General features: G+C 36.4%; 1 gene segment (V, D, J or C); it reads left to right on the plus strand.

Annotated features, from left to right (window-relative positions):
* The first annotated feature begins 1,600 nt into the window (after window positions 1–1,600).
* On the plus strand, window positions 1,601–1,918 carry TRAV37.1 (T cell receptor alpha variable 37.1). The segment is given in 1 exon segment: window positions 1,601–1,918. A coding segment is annotated over 1 exon segment (318 nt).
* The last annotated feature ends 10,670 nt before the right edge of the window (window positions 1,919–12,588 follow it).

The raw sequence follows: 12,588 nt of genomic DNA on the forward strand, positions 1-12,588 counted from the left end.
GCTCATTTTAAAATTGAGGAACTAAGGCAAACACAACAAATTAAATGTCAAATATGAACTAAGAAGATGAGTCTTTCCAACTTCAGACTCAGCACACAATCCACTGTGCCACTAGCTGGGGAGAAAGAACTAAGAACAATTAACTATAATTATCAGAAAGATGGATTTCAGCATGCTTTCTAAAAAATAATTTGGTTTATCCAAAGCTATGATAGCCTGACTCGGGGGAAGTGAATTTTGCAACACTGGAATTATTTAATCAGAGACCACAAAATATTATAGAGAAGATTTGTGTTTAGGCATATCTGACCCTTTCAATTGTGAGATCCTAGGTTCCTATCAGTAAGTTGTCAGATATTCAGGCCTTCTGAGAATTTTTTTATTGACTCAGAAATAACTATGTATGGCTTAGGGTTTGAGAGTGGGGGAGTAGAAAAATGCCTTCAATTCGGCACTCTGGGTGTGTATCTGTCAGTGGGAAATACCAATTTTGTATAGCTTATGAGATGACAGATTAGGGTGTGATTGACTGGAAAGACAAACTGAAAAATGCCTGAATTTGATGAAGCAGGAAAAAGAACTAGAAAAAATTCTAAGCTGTGAAAACCTTTCAATTGGGAACCCAGGCTCCAGATAGAAGTGTTAGATGAGTTTTGCTGAGAAGGATGAAAAAGCTTCTGAGAACCTGAATGGTGACTCAGTGACTTGAGCTGAACTATGAGTTAAGATAAGGTGGGTGGAGGATTGGATGTGGGAATAGGGAGACTTGGGACAAAAAGGTTATGTAGTAAAACAAGAGTTCAGTATAGTTCATGTGGATTTCTTGGGTTTGCCAATTCCTAGAAGTAGGATAGGAACTGGAATCTCAAAGTACATGTAGTGATCAAAGTGTATTATAGTGAAAAGAACATAGAATTTGCCATTAGAGCACCTGAGCTCAGTTTACAGTTCTGCTCCTTACTCTACATGTGTGATTTTCAACAAGTTACTCTTCCGTGTCTGGAAAATGAATGGTCTGATCTTGATGACAACATAGGTCCTTTCTAGCTCTGAACACTAAGAACAGTGATAAAAAAAATAACTAAAGGATCCAGGAAATTGCTTCTAGGGGGAGCAAAAACAATCTTCAACTCTAAAAATTCTCTTTATTGTCTGAGGGGGGCAGTACTGTCACTACCAGAAATGCTTCCAGTTGGGGGACTTACCTGTGTGCCTGTGAATGGGACTGTGTGCAGTATTTGAGATAACAATTCTTCCTCCTATTGGCCCAGCAGCCAGGCTTAGAACCCTTTCTGTTTCCCCGAGAGCAGAAAAACTAGAAACTCTTAGAAGTGTGACAGAAAGACTTCTCTGGACTTGAGAGAATCTATATCTCTGATTTCAGAATCAAGCATTCCCAAGCCCTGGAAGGAAGAAGGATGGAAAAGCTTCTGGGAATCTCATTCCTGATACTGTGTCTTCATCTGGATTGTGAGTTGAGGGATTTGGGAAAGTGGGAAGAGGGGACAGGGCTCATTCTGGCTCACACAGGAATTATGATTTTGGTTATGGAAAGAAAAGGAAAATTTGGGACACACTGACTTGCTAACCAATCAGCATCATGAGTCTAACACTGCTTTTCTGTACAGGGGGGAGCTGCCTCCAGAAGGTGGAACAGAGCCCTCAGGCCTTGAGAGTCCAGGAGGGAGAGGACACCACTATTAACTGCAGTTTCACAGAATTTTCCCAAAGCTTGCAATGGTTCAGGCAGGATCCTGGGAAAGGTCTCATCAGCCTGTTTTACTTGACCTCAGAGATGAAGGAGAAAGGCAGATTCAGATCCACGATCATCTTGAAGGAACGTCACAGTTCCCTGTACATCGATGCCTCCCAGCCTTCAGACTCAGCCACTTACCTATGTGCTGTGAGGGCACAGTGATCCCCAGGCACCTGCAGCATGTGCACAAACCTTACATGTGCTCAAGCCACAATCCCTGCCCGGGGGGTTGGGGAGTGCAGAGGCAGATGGCCAAGAAAGCATACCAGCAACCTTTATGCAAACTTGACTTGTTGAATCTTTTTTGTTATCCCTTCTTAAAAAGCGATTTTCTGGTTCCTCTTAATGCTAGTACCTTTCCTCTGGGATTCCCTATATCCTTTTATATCTTCTATGTACATAATCGCTTGCATATTGTTTCTACTATAAGAACATCAGCTCTTTGATGAAAGGAATTGTTTTTGTCTTCTCTTTGTACCCTCAACCATCAGCATAGTATGGGGATAGGGTAAGTGCTTTATAAATGTTTACTGACTATTGACTGATTCCAGGTTTACATTAACTAGGGTTTTATTTTAATCCTTCCTAGGAAGGGTTCAAACCTTCATCTTATTCCAAGCCCTACTTCACCTTGGAGCACCCAGCCATCTGAAAGTATAGAGAAACTGTCTGGAAACCTGGAGACCATTCCATTTAACAATTCAAACCAAAATTCAGACTAGAGCCAATATTGAAGAGGATGTTAGGCTACACAGCTCTTCCTGTCAACTATGGAGACACTCCAGTTCCTGGACAGCTCCCTGCATCCATCCTTTTTCAGTATGTGCTTCTATCACTTTGTTTCTTCTTTTCTCTTTTTACTTCCTTATGAACATTCTTCCTACCCAGGCATCCTTTAACCTGTAGAAGCAGATACAGATTTCTATTTTCCTTCTTAGGATTACAGATCTAAAGCTGGAAGGGATCTTAGGAACCATCTAATTTACCATTTTAGAGATAAGGAAATTGAGGCATAGGGAGGTTGTGACTTGTCAAAGATCACACAGATGATATCAGAAGCAGAGTTTGAACTTAAGCGCTCTGACTTCAGAATCAGTTTAAATTGCACCATGTCCATCTATTAGGGAATAGTTGACCAATTTGTGGTATATGATTGTGATGGAATACTATCGGGCCATAAGAAATTAAAAACAAGATGATCACAAAAACATCTGGAAAGACTTATTATGAAGTCATTTGAAATGAAATGAGTAGAATCAGAAGGACATTGTAATCAGGACATTGAAACAACAATATTGTATGATGATCAACTGTGAATGACTTCACTATTATCAACAAGACAAGAATCCAGAACAACTCCTAGGGACTCATGATAAAAAAGGATCTCCACCACCAGAGAAGGAATAGATGAAATCCAAATGCAGATTGAAACATACTATTAGAGTAAACAAAAGAGAACACAGCTAAAGATTTAATATTTGAAGAATAACTTGTAAATGTTCACCTCTAGAGAATAAACTGAAAAATGGAAATGTATAACAGATTTGCTGGATGATGCCTCCTGTGGTGTGAAGAGGGGAGAGAGGGGTTGAAATACTTGGAAATAAATTATATTAATAAATTTTAAGTGCTACAATAAAAAAAAATATGCCATTCTTCATTTTATTTCTTCCATGAATTTTTTCTAGTGTAACAAATATGTGTTTTGTTTCCCAAAACATGGCAAATTGGGAGATATGTATTATATAATGATATATGTACTACCTATGTATACATACCTGCATTTTGGGGTAGGGAGGAAGTATGGGAGAGAGGGGATTTTGTTTTTTAAGTTAATTAGTTTCTTTTCAAATAGGAGGGTTTTGAAAAGAAGTAGGGTTAATGATAATCATATCAAAAAAGAAAGAAAAGAATACTGATTAATCACTTAAAATACAAATAAGAGAGCAAAGGAAAATGAAGAATGGAACTCAGACAAGCAGAGCAGTGTTTGATCTACCATGTTAAATTTGAAATATATATTTTTACATTTTTTTCCAGATCACATGTGTTAGATTTTATGGTTGGACTGAATATTTAATTGGTCACCAGGGATTTAATTTCTAAATCCCAAAAATGAATTACTAAAGTAAAATGGAAATTATGGTAGTTTATTTTACAATAGAGGGAAGATATTAAGCCAGGGGAAAGGAGTCTTAAGACAATGGGCCTTTCCCAGAGGCTCACACCTCCAGAAAGGGCAGGGAAAGAAGTCATCCCTTATACTCGCCACAGTCTGAGGTCTCCGGCACACGCTCCTCCAAGGTTGAGTTCCAAGACCAAGTGTGTCTTCACTCCAAGTATCCCTTCAAGTGTCTTCACTCTAAGTCAGAGTGTCTGTTCTCTGTATGTCTCTGTCTCCCCTTTTAAAGACCTTTTTCTCTTGTGTCACTTCCCCTAAAATTTTACGTCTACCAATCACAGCCAACACTTCACTCCCAGACTGCCTACTCTTTCACATGTGGGTCACAGACCTCCCACTCAATGTATGAAATGGGTGTTCACACCTTTTTGTGGTTAAAATCCAAAATGGGTAGAACTTTAAGTACTGTGTTTACACTTGGGGATTAAATTCTAAAAATAGACAGGGGATTACAACTTAATCTTCACAATCAAGGAAGAGCTAAATACCTTCATTGTTACAATCAGGGGAGAGCCAAATCCAATCTGCACACATGTCAATACACTTTTTAATAATCTTTTTTGACATTTTGTAATCCATCTGCTCCTCTGTCCCCAAGGCCATAGGTTATATGATACAGATTATACATGTCCTATCATACAATATGTATTTCCACATTCATCATGTGAAAGAAGTCACTCATCACCTGTGAAATATACATTTTTAAAAGCTGTATTTAATAAAGAACTCACAATTTCAAAGTAGTCCTCTTTTTTCTATTCTTTGAATGTAGAAAGTTCATGTTTCTTAGTGCTTATCAAGTTCACAGTAACAAAAGAACATTTTTTTAAAAAGAAAAAGGTTACACTATTGAATTATAATTCAATAAAGACATTTCTGGGAAGGAAAAAAATTGTACTGTGTTGCCTCTTACTTAGTTGCCTCACAAAATAACCTTTCTTTAAGGTTTGAAAAGTATTTCTTAATGCAAATAACTAGATAGAAAAATAAAAAGTTTTAAGTATCAAACTAAAGAAAAAATATAGAGATACAAGAAATCTCAAACTGAAATGTGAGGCTTTAATGAAATTTTGAAGGAACCTAAACCTTAAAATTTTTTAGTTTCTCATATTCAAACACCCTCTTTAATTCTTGCCCCTAGAGTCAGCCTAAGACCAATCTTATTTTAGTAGAGATTGGTCTAAGATATATATCTTCTACATCAAGTGAGATTCATGTTTTCAAAGCTACTAGCTTTCTCATCCTTCTTCAGGACTCAACTTCCTACTCTTACCTTCATGTGCGGGACCCTCTAAATTAAATAGGTAATTCCCTCTTTGTCCCCCAAAGGCACCTTCAAAACCCCTCTTCTGGGTGTTTAAATGACTCTAGATATTTGGGATTCTTATAGTTTGTAGTTTAGAGGCAGCTATAAAGTGATTGTCTTTCCCTGAGCAAATTAAACTCTCTTCAAGGAAAAAAAAGATTGCTGCAACCTTGCTCCCAATTGTGAAGGGGAAGCGATTCTTTGTCTTACTGTTTGGCAATTCGTTAACCTGCACATCTTTCATTAAAATGTTTCTAGTGTCTACTGGGAAACCTTGTTTCCTACAGAAATCTCCTCACAAGTGGACAGCTGGGTAGCTCAATGGATTGAGAGCCAGGCCTAGAGACGGGAGGTCCTAGGTTCAAATCTGGCCTCAGCAACTTCCTAGCTGTGTGACCCTGGGCAAGTCACTTAACCCCCATGGCCTATCCCTTACCACTCTTCTGCCTTGGAGCTAATACACAGTATTGATTCCAAGATGGAAAGTAATGGTTTATTTAAAAAAAAAAAGAAAGAAAGAAATCTTACACATACATGAAGTGAAATTGACTACCTCATGCAAGAATGGAAGCACCTTGAGGAAAGGAACATTTCTTCTCAATGTTCATCCAGGATAAAAATTCCACACAGACTCAGCAATATCAATATTTAATGGTAGAAAAATATTGTTGAAAGCATCCTTCTGTATGAATCAGAATTGATGACAATCAACCCACAGTTTGATAAACCTCAAAACATAAATTACCTATGAAAGAACTGTATGATAAGAACTGACCAAAGAAAAAAAGCTAGATGACAATCCGACAAAAAAAAAATATCCCTAGAAAAACATCCTTTTCTTAAAGAACCCTTTAACTTCTCTCTTAGTATCACTTTTAAGACAGAAAACCAGCAAAAGTTAGGCAATCAGGATTAAGTGACTTGCTCAGAGAAGTATCTAAAGTCAAATTTGAACCCCCGTCCTCCTGACTCCAGGCTTGGCACACTATCCATTATGCTTCCTAGCTGGCCCCTAGAATAACATTTTGTGCCTTGTTCTGCAATAAATTCAAATTGAACACTTGACCCAAAATTTAAAGCTGAAACAATAAAATAATTAAAAGAAAATCAGATAATATGCCCTTTTACTACTATAGATAGAGATTAAAGACTTTTTTAAATCAACAAGAATGTATTTTCAGAGGCAATTACTATAGAAGAAATACATAATTTTGATGTGCTAAATTGAAAGGTTTGGGGACAAATAAATTTTATGTATTATGTTTTTATATTTTAAATAGCAACCCCTTATTGAAGATAACTAGATAATGTTTTCTCATTTACCTTCTTATAAAACAATTAACAAATTTTTAATAGCAAAAGTCATTCCCCAATAGAGAAGAGTCACAGACTATGAATAAATAATTCTCCAAAGAAGAATTATAACTATTAAAGCCTGTAGTAAAGAATGCTCCAAATAGCAAAAAGTAAGAGATATGAAATAAAATCACCCTGAGGCTTCACCTCAAACTAAGAAAATTGGTAAAATTGACAAAAGACAAGAATAATCAGTATTGGGTTATGGAGAAAGAAGAACACTGAGGAATAATTTTGTAGAGTTGCATATTAGTATCACCATTACGGAAAGCAATTTGGAATTATACAAGTCAAATAGTTAAAATGGCCATACCCCTTGACCCAGAGATTCTACTGCTAGGCATATATCACAATGAAAAAGAAAGAGAAAATTTCCAAAACATGCCAAAATATTAATAGCAACATTTTTTATGTAGCAAAGAACTGCAACCAAATTAGATTATCACTGACTGGTGAATAATTAAACAAATTGTAGTACATGAATATAATGGAAAATTACTGCATTCTAAGAATCAACAATTGTGATAAATACAAAGAATCATGGAAAGGTGATGTGAACTGATGAATAATGAAATAAAAGAAGCCAGGAAAACAATGGACTCAATAGCTACAGTGATGTGAATGGAAAGAATAACCACTAAATAACCAAAACTGATTATTGTGAAATTACAGGATGCATCAAAAAATTTAGTGGCTTTAGGGACATCCTATGCAAAGAATAAATTTGGTCCCAAATAAAAGTTATAAGGAGGTACTCCCCTCATTTGCTTTGCAAAGTTTGGTTAAGTATGGATCATTATATATAACATCATATTTTTCCAATGCATTAATTTTTTTTCTGGGGCACAACTGAGTAGCTCAGTAGATTGAGAGCCAGGCCTAGAGATGTGAGGTCCTAGGTTCAAATCTGACCTTTAAATACTTCCCAACTGTGTGACCCTGGCCAAGTCACTTAACCCCCATTGCCTAGCCCTCACCACTCTTCTACCTTGGAACCTATTCACAGTATTGACTCTAAGGTGGAAGGTGAGGGTTTAATTTTTTTTTCTACTTTCTCTTATTTTCTTTCTTGCAGAAAAACTCAAAACTTGCTGTAAGGAATGACTCTGGGAAGAAAAAAGGGGAGCTATATTGGAGAAATCTAGGTGACATAAACAAGTTAACAAACAGAAGGAAGGAAGGAAGGAAGGAAGGAAGGAAGGAAGGAAGGAAGGAAGGAAGGAAGGAAGGAAGGAAGGAAGGAAGGAAGGAAGGAAGGAAGGAAGGAAGGAAGGAAGGAAGGAAGGAAGGAAGGAAGGCTCTCTGTGTTCCCAGAGTACTCAGAATGTTGATTTATTTAGCTGATCATTGCATATTTATTAGAAGAGAGGGCTTCTACTCAGAAAGCCAGAGGTTGGGACTGTCAACATGGAATCTAGAAGTCCCCAAGCTTGTAGCCTAGAAAAATTAAATGAACTCCAGTTTACTTGGCTTAAGGGTGTAACAATTAAAATTTAGGGGAGACTGAGGCAGGTAGAAATTAGTTTCTCTCTACAAGGAGTATTATATTTTTAGAGGTTTATTAAAAGTTAAGGATTAAAAGAAAATATAGGATAAGGAAAACGTGGTGCCTAGGCCACAGAAGCCTAGACAAGACCTCACCTACATAATGGAAAGAGCCACGTCTGCTCCAAAATGGAAGTCCACAAGAGAGAGCGCCCCGCCTACAGGGAAGACTCTTTAAATAAAATTTTGTTCTCGTCCCAGGTGAGAATTCAGTGAGATTAGAGGGCATTCTGGGAGCTAGCAAGGACTCCTGGGGAATGGAGTCCAGAGTTCAAATCTCAATTTTACAGGGTGAAGGCTCCTGGTTTGACCTTGTCACATGAGAGTTCCTCCCCAGGGAAAGTCCTACTTCACTGCCTCTCAGACTAACAATAGACTTTAGGATGTCAAATGACTCTCCTTGTCTCTAGAAGCCTCTCCCAATATATCACACCCTCCTCCACAAGGGATCTTCAGCTTGGGAGACTGACAGGCTACCTAATGCACCAAATCTAAAAGTCTATTGTTAGTCTGAGAGGCAGTGAAGTAGGACTTTCCCTTGGGGAGGAACTCTCATGTAACAAGGTCAAACCAGGAGCCTTCACCCTTAAGCCAAGTAAACTGGGGTTCATTTAATCTTTCTAGGCTATAAGTTTGGAGACTTTTAGATTCCACGCTGACAAGACAGAAAAGCAATAAGTACTCCCCAGAAAAAGAGATCACCAATATAACTTTTTTTCTTTTTAATGCATTACTGAAAACAAAACAAAAAATCTAAAAAGTGAAGAGAGAGCAGAAATAAAAGGATTTTATTTTGCTAATTATATAAGTATTACTTAAAAAACAAACCATATGTAACAATTTTCAGTTTCTAATACACTCTTTCTTATTCTACTTTGTATATGTAAATGTTTGTGTTTTTTGTCATCAAATTTTCATTTTAAAACAGTTTTTAAAGGAAAAGAAAGTTTCTTATTGACCTAGCAATATTCTATAGAGCCCAACGAGGGCAGTACTGCATCACCTTTGACAGAAAGGGTCCCTCCTCACAAAGAGCCCTGGCATTTTATCTATGAATGACAATATATGAGTAGGGGAGCACATTCTGATTGGCTAGTCAGCCAAACTGAGCATCTTGTGTGTTTCCTGGATGAGAACTAGAAACAGTTAGAACTGAGAAGCCTACTTTTGACTACTGAACTCGAGACCATAGCACTGGCAAGGGCAAGGATGCAACATGTCCTGGGAGACTTATTATTTATTTTGTATCTTCAGTTTAATTGTAAGTTGGGGGATTTCTGGAGATGGGGCAGGGAGGTCTTGGTTACAGGTTCCCACAGGGCTGAGGGAGAAAGAAAGGAGCTCAGCTGGGATGACATGGGATTGGCTTGATGTACTCATTCTAGAAGTTTAAAGGAAAATTAGAGAGATGCTACTATAATAATCATTCTCCTGTGTCTCCCATTGTCTTTCTGCACAGGGGTGAGTGGCCAACAGGAGGTGAAGCAGAGTCCGCAAACTCTGAAGGTCCAGGAGGGGGAACATGCCACTATGAACTGTACTTATTCAAGCACTGCTTTCACAAACCTGCAGTGGTTCAGACAAGATCCTGGGAAAGGGCTCATCCTCCTATTTTACATCGCCTCAGAGGGAAAGCAGAAAGGAAGATTAAGAGCCACAATGAACAGAAAAGACCTTCTCAGTTCTCTACACATCACTGACACCCAGCTGGAAGACTCAGGCACCTACCTCTGTGCTGGGAGTCACAGTGATCCCCAGGCACCTGCAAGCTGTGCACAAACTCAGCCACATTCCCTTGCAAAGGGGCCTATGATGACACCCCAAAACCATTTCCACAGACATTAGTTACCTAGTCACACTTGAGCCTCAGTTTCCTCGTTTCTAAAATGAAAAAAAAATTATATTTTTGTTAAAAATATCAGAAAGCATAGGAATAAATAGGCCTTTATTTACTATAATAAACAATAAATACCTACTTAAATCCAAGAGTAAACATTATATACAAAAGAAAAAACTTGGAGTTCTTTCCAAAAACATCAGGAATAAAGCAAGGATAGCCATTATCATCACTACTGTTTAACACAGTCATGGAAATGTTATCTGTAGCAAATAAGATAAGAAATGGAAAGGGAAAGGGAAAACATAGTTAAAAAAAAGAAAGAATTTTTAAGACTATGCAATTATTAGAAAATCTTAAAGTCAATTAAATATTAAATCTAGCAAAGTTAGAGGGTATAAATAAATACAAATAAATCATTAGCATTTCTATTTATTATCTACAAAATCCAGCAGCAAGAGGTAGAAAAAAGAAATTCAAATAAAAAATGACAAAAGATATATTATATTTAGAAGTATATATGTCAAGACACTGCAACTAGATGACTCAGGGGATAGAGTCAGACCTGGAATCAAGAGGTCCTGGGTTCAAATATGACCTCAGGCACTTCTTAGCTCTGTGGACCTAGGCAAGTCATAATTTCAGTTGCCTAACCTTTATCATTCTTCTGCCTTAGAACCAATATTTGTGCTGATTCTAAAAAAGAAGGTAAAAGTTAAAAAGAGAAAGACAGACAGATAGACCCAGGAGGCATATAAATATAATTATAAAATCCCATTTTAAAAAACATGAGGACCTAAATTATCAGAGTATTTGTCATTACTCCTATGTAGAGTGAGCCAAAATAATTAAAATTACAATGCTACTTAAATTAATTTACTTATTTGGTGCAATACCAATCAAATTTTCAAAGGATTATTTTATTGAGCTAGGAAAAATAATAATGAAATTCATGTGGAAGAACAAAAGGTCAAGAATTTCAATGGAAATAATGAAAAATTATTTAGGAAGGTGATCTCTCAGTACAATATCTCAAACAAAGCAATAATCATTAAAATTTATTTGAGTTGGTTAAAAAGTGCTAAGGACCATTAATGGGACAGATTATACATACAACATTCAGAGAAAACTGAAATCAGCAGCAAGTTGTTCAGTAATGCCAATGGTCACAGATATTAGGGGAAGACCTTACTAGCTGACAAAAACTACTGGAAAAGCTAGATAGCCATTTGGCAGACATTAGCCATAGATTAACATCACATAAATTAAACTCCAAATGGATACATGATTTGAACATAAAAGAGAACAGTTTAAGCAAGTCAGAGTAACAAGAAAAATTATCTTTCCGATCTAGAGATAAAGGAAGAGTTTTTAGTAAACAAAGGATAGAGAATATTACGCAAAGTAATGATCAGTTTTGATATATGAAATATATGTTTTGCACAAATAAATCTAATACATTAAAATTAGAAGGGAAATGAGTAACTCAAGGGAAAATCTTTGTAGCAAGTTTTTTTCTGATAAAAGTTTCATATCCAAGATATATAAGGAATTGATTAAAATGCATAAGACTAAAAGCATTCTCCATTAGATAAATGGTCAAAGAATATGAAAGAGCTCTTTTCAGAAGAAGGCATCTGAGCTTTCAATGAGCATATGAAAAAAATTTCCAAATCACTAATACTTGGAGAAATATAAATTAAAGCAACTCTGACTGATGTTGGAAGAGCTACAAAAAATTGCCCACTGATGCTCCATAAATAAAGTCATGAATTGGTCCAGCCATTCTGGAAGGCAGTTGGGAACTATGCACATAGAGTTATTAAATTGAATATACTCTCTGATACAGCTGCTCTGCTAATAGGTTTTTACCACAAATATTTTTAAAAGAGGGAAAGCTTGCATATGTACAAAAAATGTTTATGGCAGTTCATTTTATAGTTGTAAAAAACTAGAAGCTGCAGAGGTGCCTATCTTTTAGGGAGTAACTAACCAAATTATTGCATATATTGTGATGTTATTGTGCCTTAAGAAACTATGAAATGGACAGTTTCAGAGGAAACCGGGAACACCTCTCTATACTAAGGCAAAGAGAAGTAAGAAAAATTGGAATAATTTATACAATGCCTAGAACATAGTAAGCATTTAATAAGTGCTTGTTGACTTTTATATCATAAAGAAAAAATAGCTCTGAAGTATTCAAGAGCTCTGATCAATATAATGATAAATCACCGGTTCACAGAAATGAATATGAAACACATCACTCACCTATTTCCAGAGAAATGAAAGACTTTGAAAGATTTGAAATGCAAAATTAGATATATATTTTTGGACAAATTAGTGTAGGTATTTGTTTTGATAGACTATGCTTAATTATCAAGGGTTTTCTTTTTCTTTTCTTATTGTTAGGCTCAATAAAAATGATGATGAATATTTGTAATAAATAGATAAAGAGCTGCAATTGACAAACTCTAATGATCCTTCCATTCCAAATCTTTAATTCTTCACAAGCTTTCTATGACTCTGATGAAAACAGATCTTCCTATCTGCCAAAGATTTCTCCCTCAGGCATCAGATCATCCTTTCTAAACTTATAGTCAATGTCC

This window comes from Monodelphis domestica, chromosome 1 (assembly GCF_027887165.1).
Source record: "Monodelphis domestica isolate mMonDom1 chromosome 1, mMonDom1.pri, whole genome shotgun sequence".
NCBI classification, from domain to species: domain Eukaryota; kingdom Metazoa; phylum Chordata; class Mammalia; order Didelphimorphia; family Didelphidae; genus Monodelphis; species Monodelphis domestica.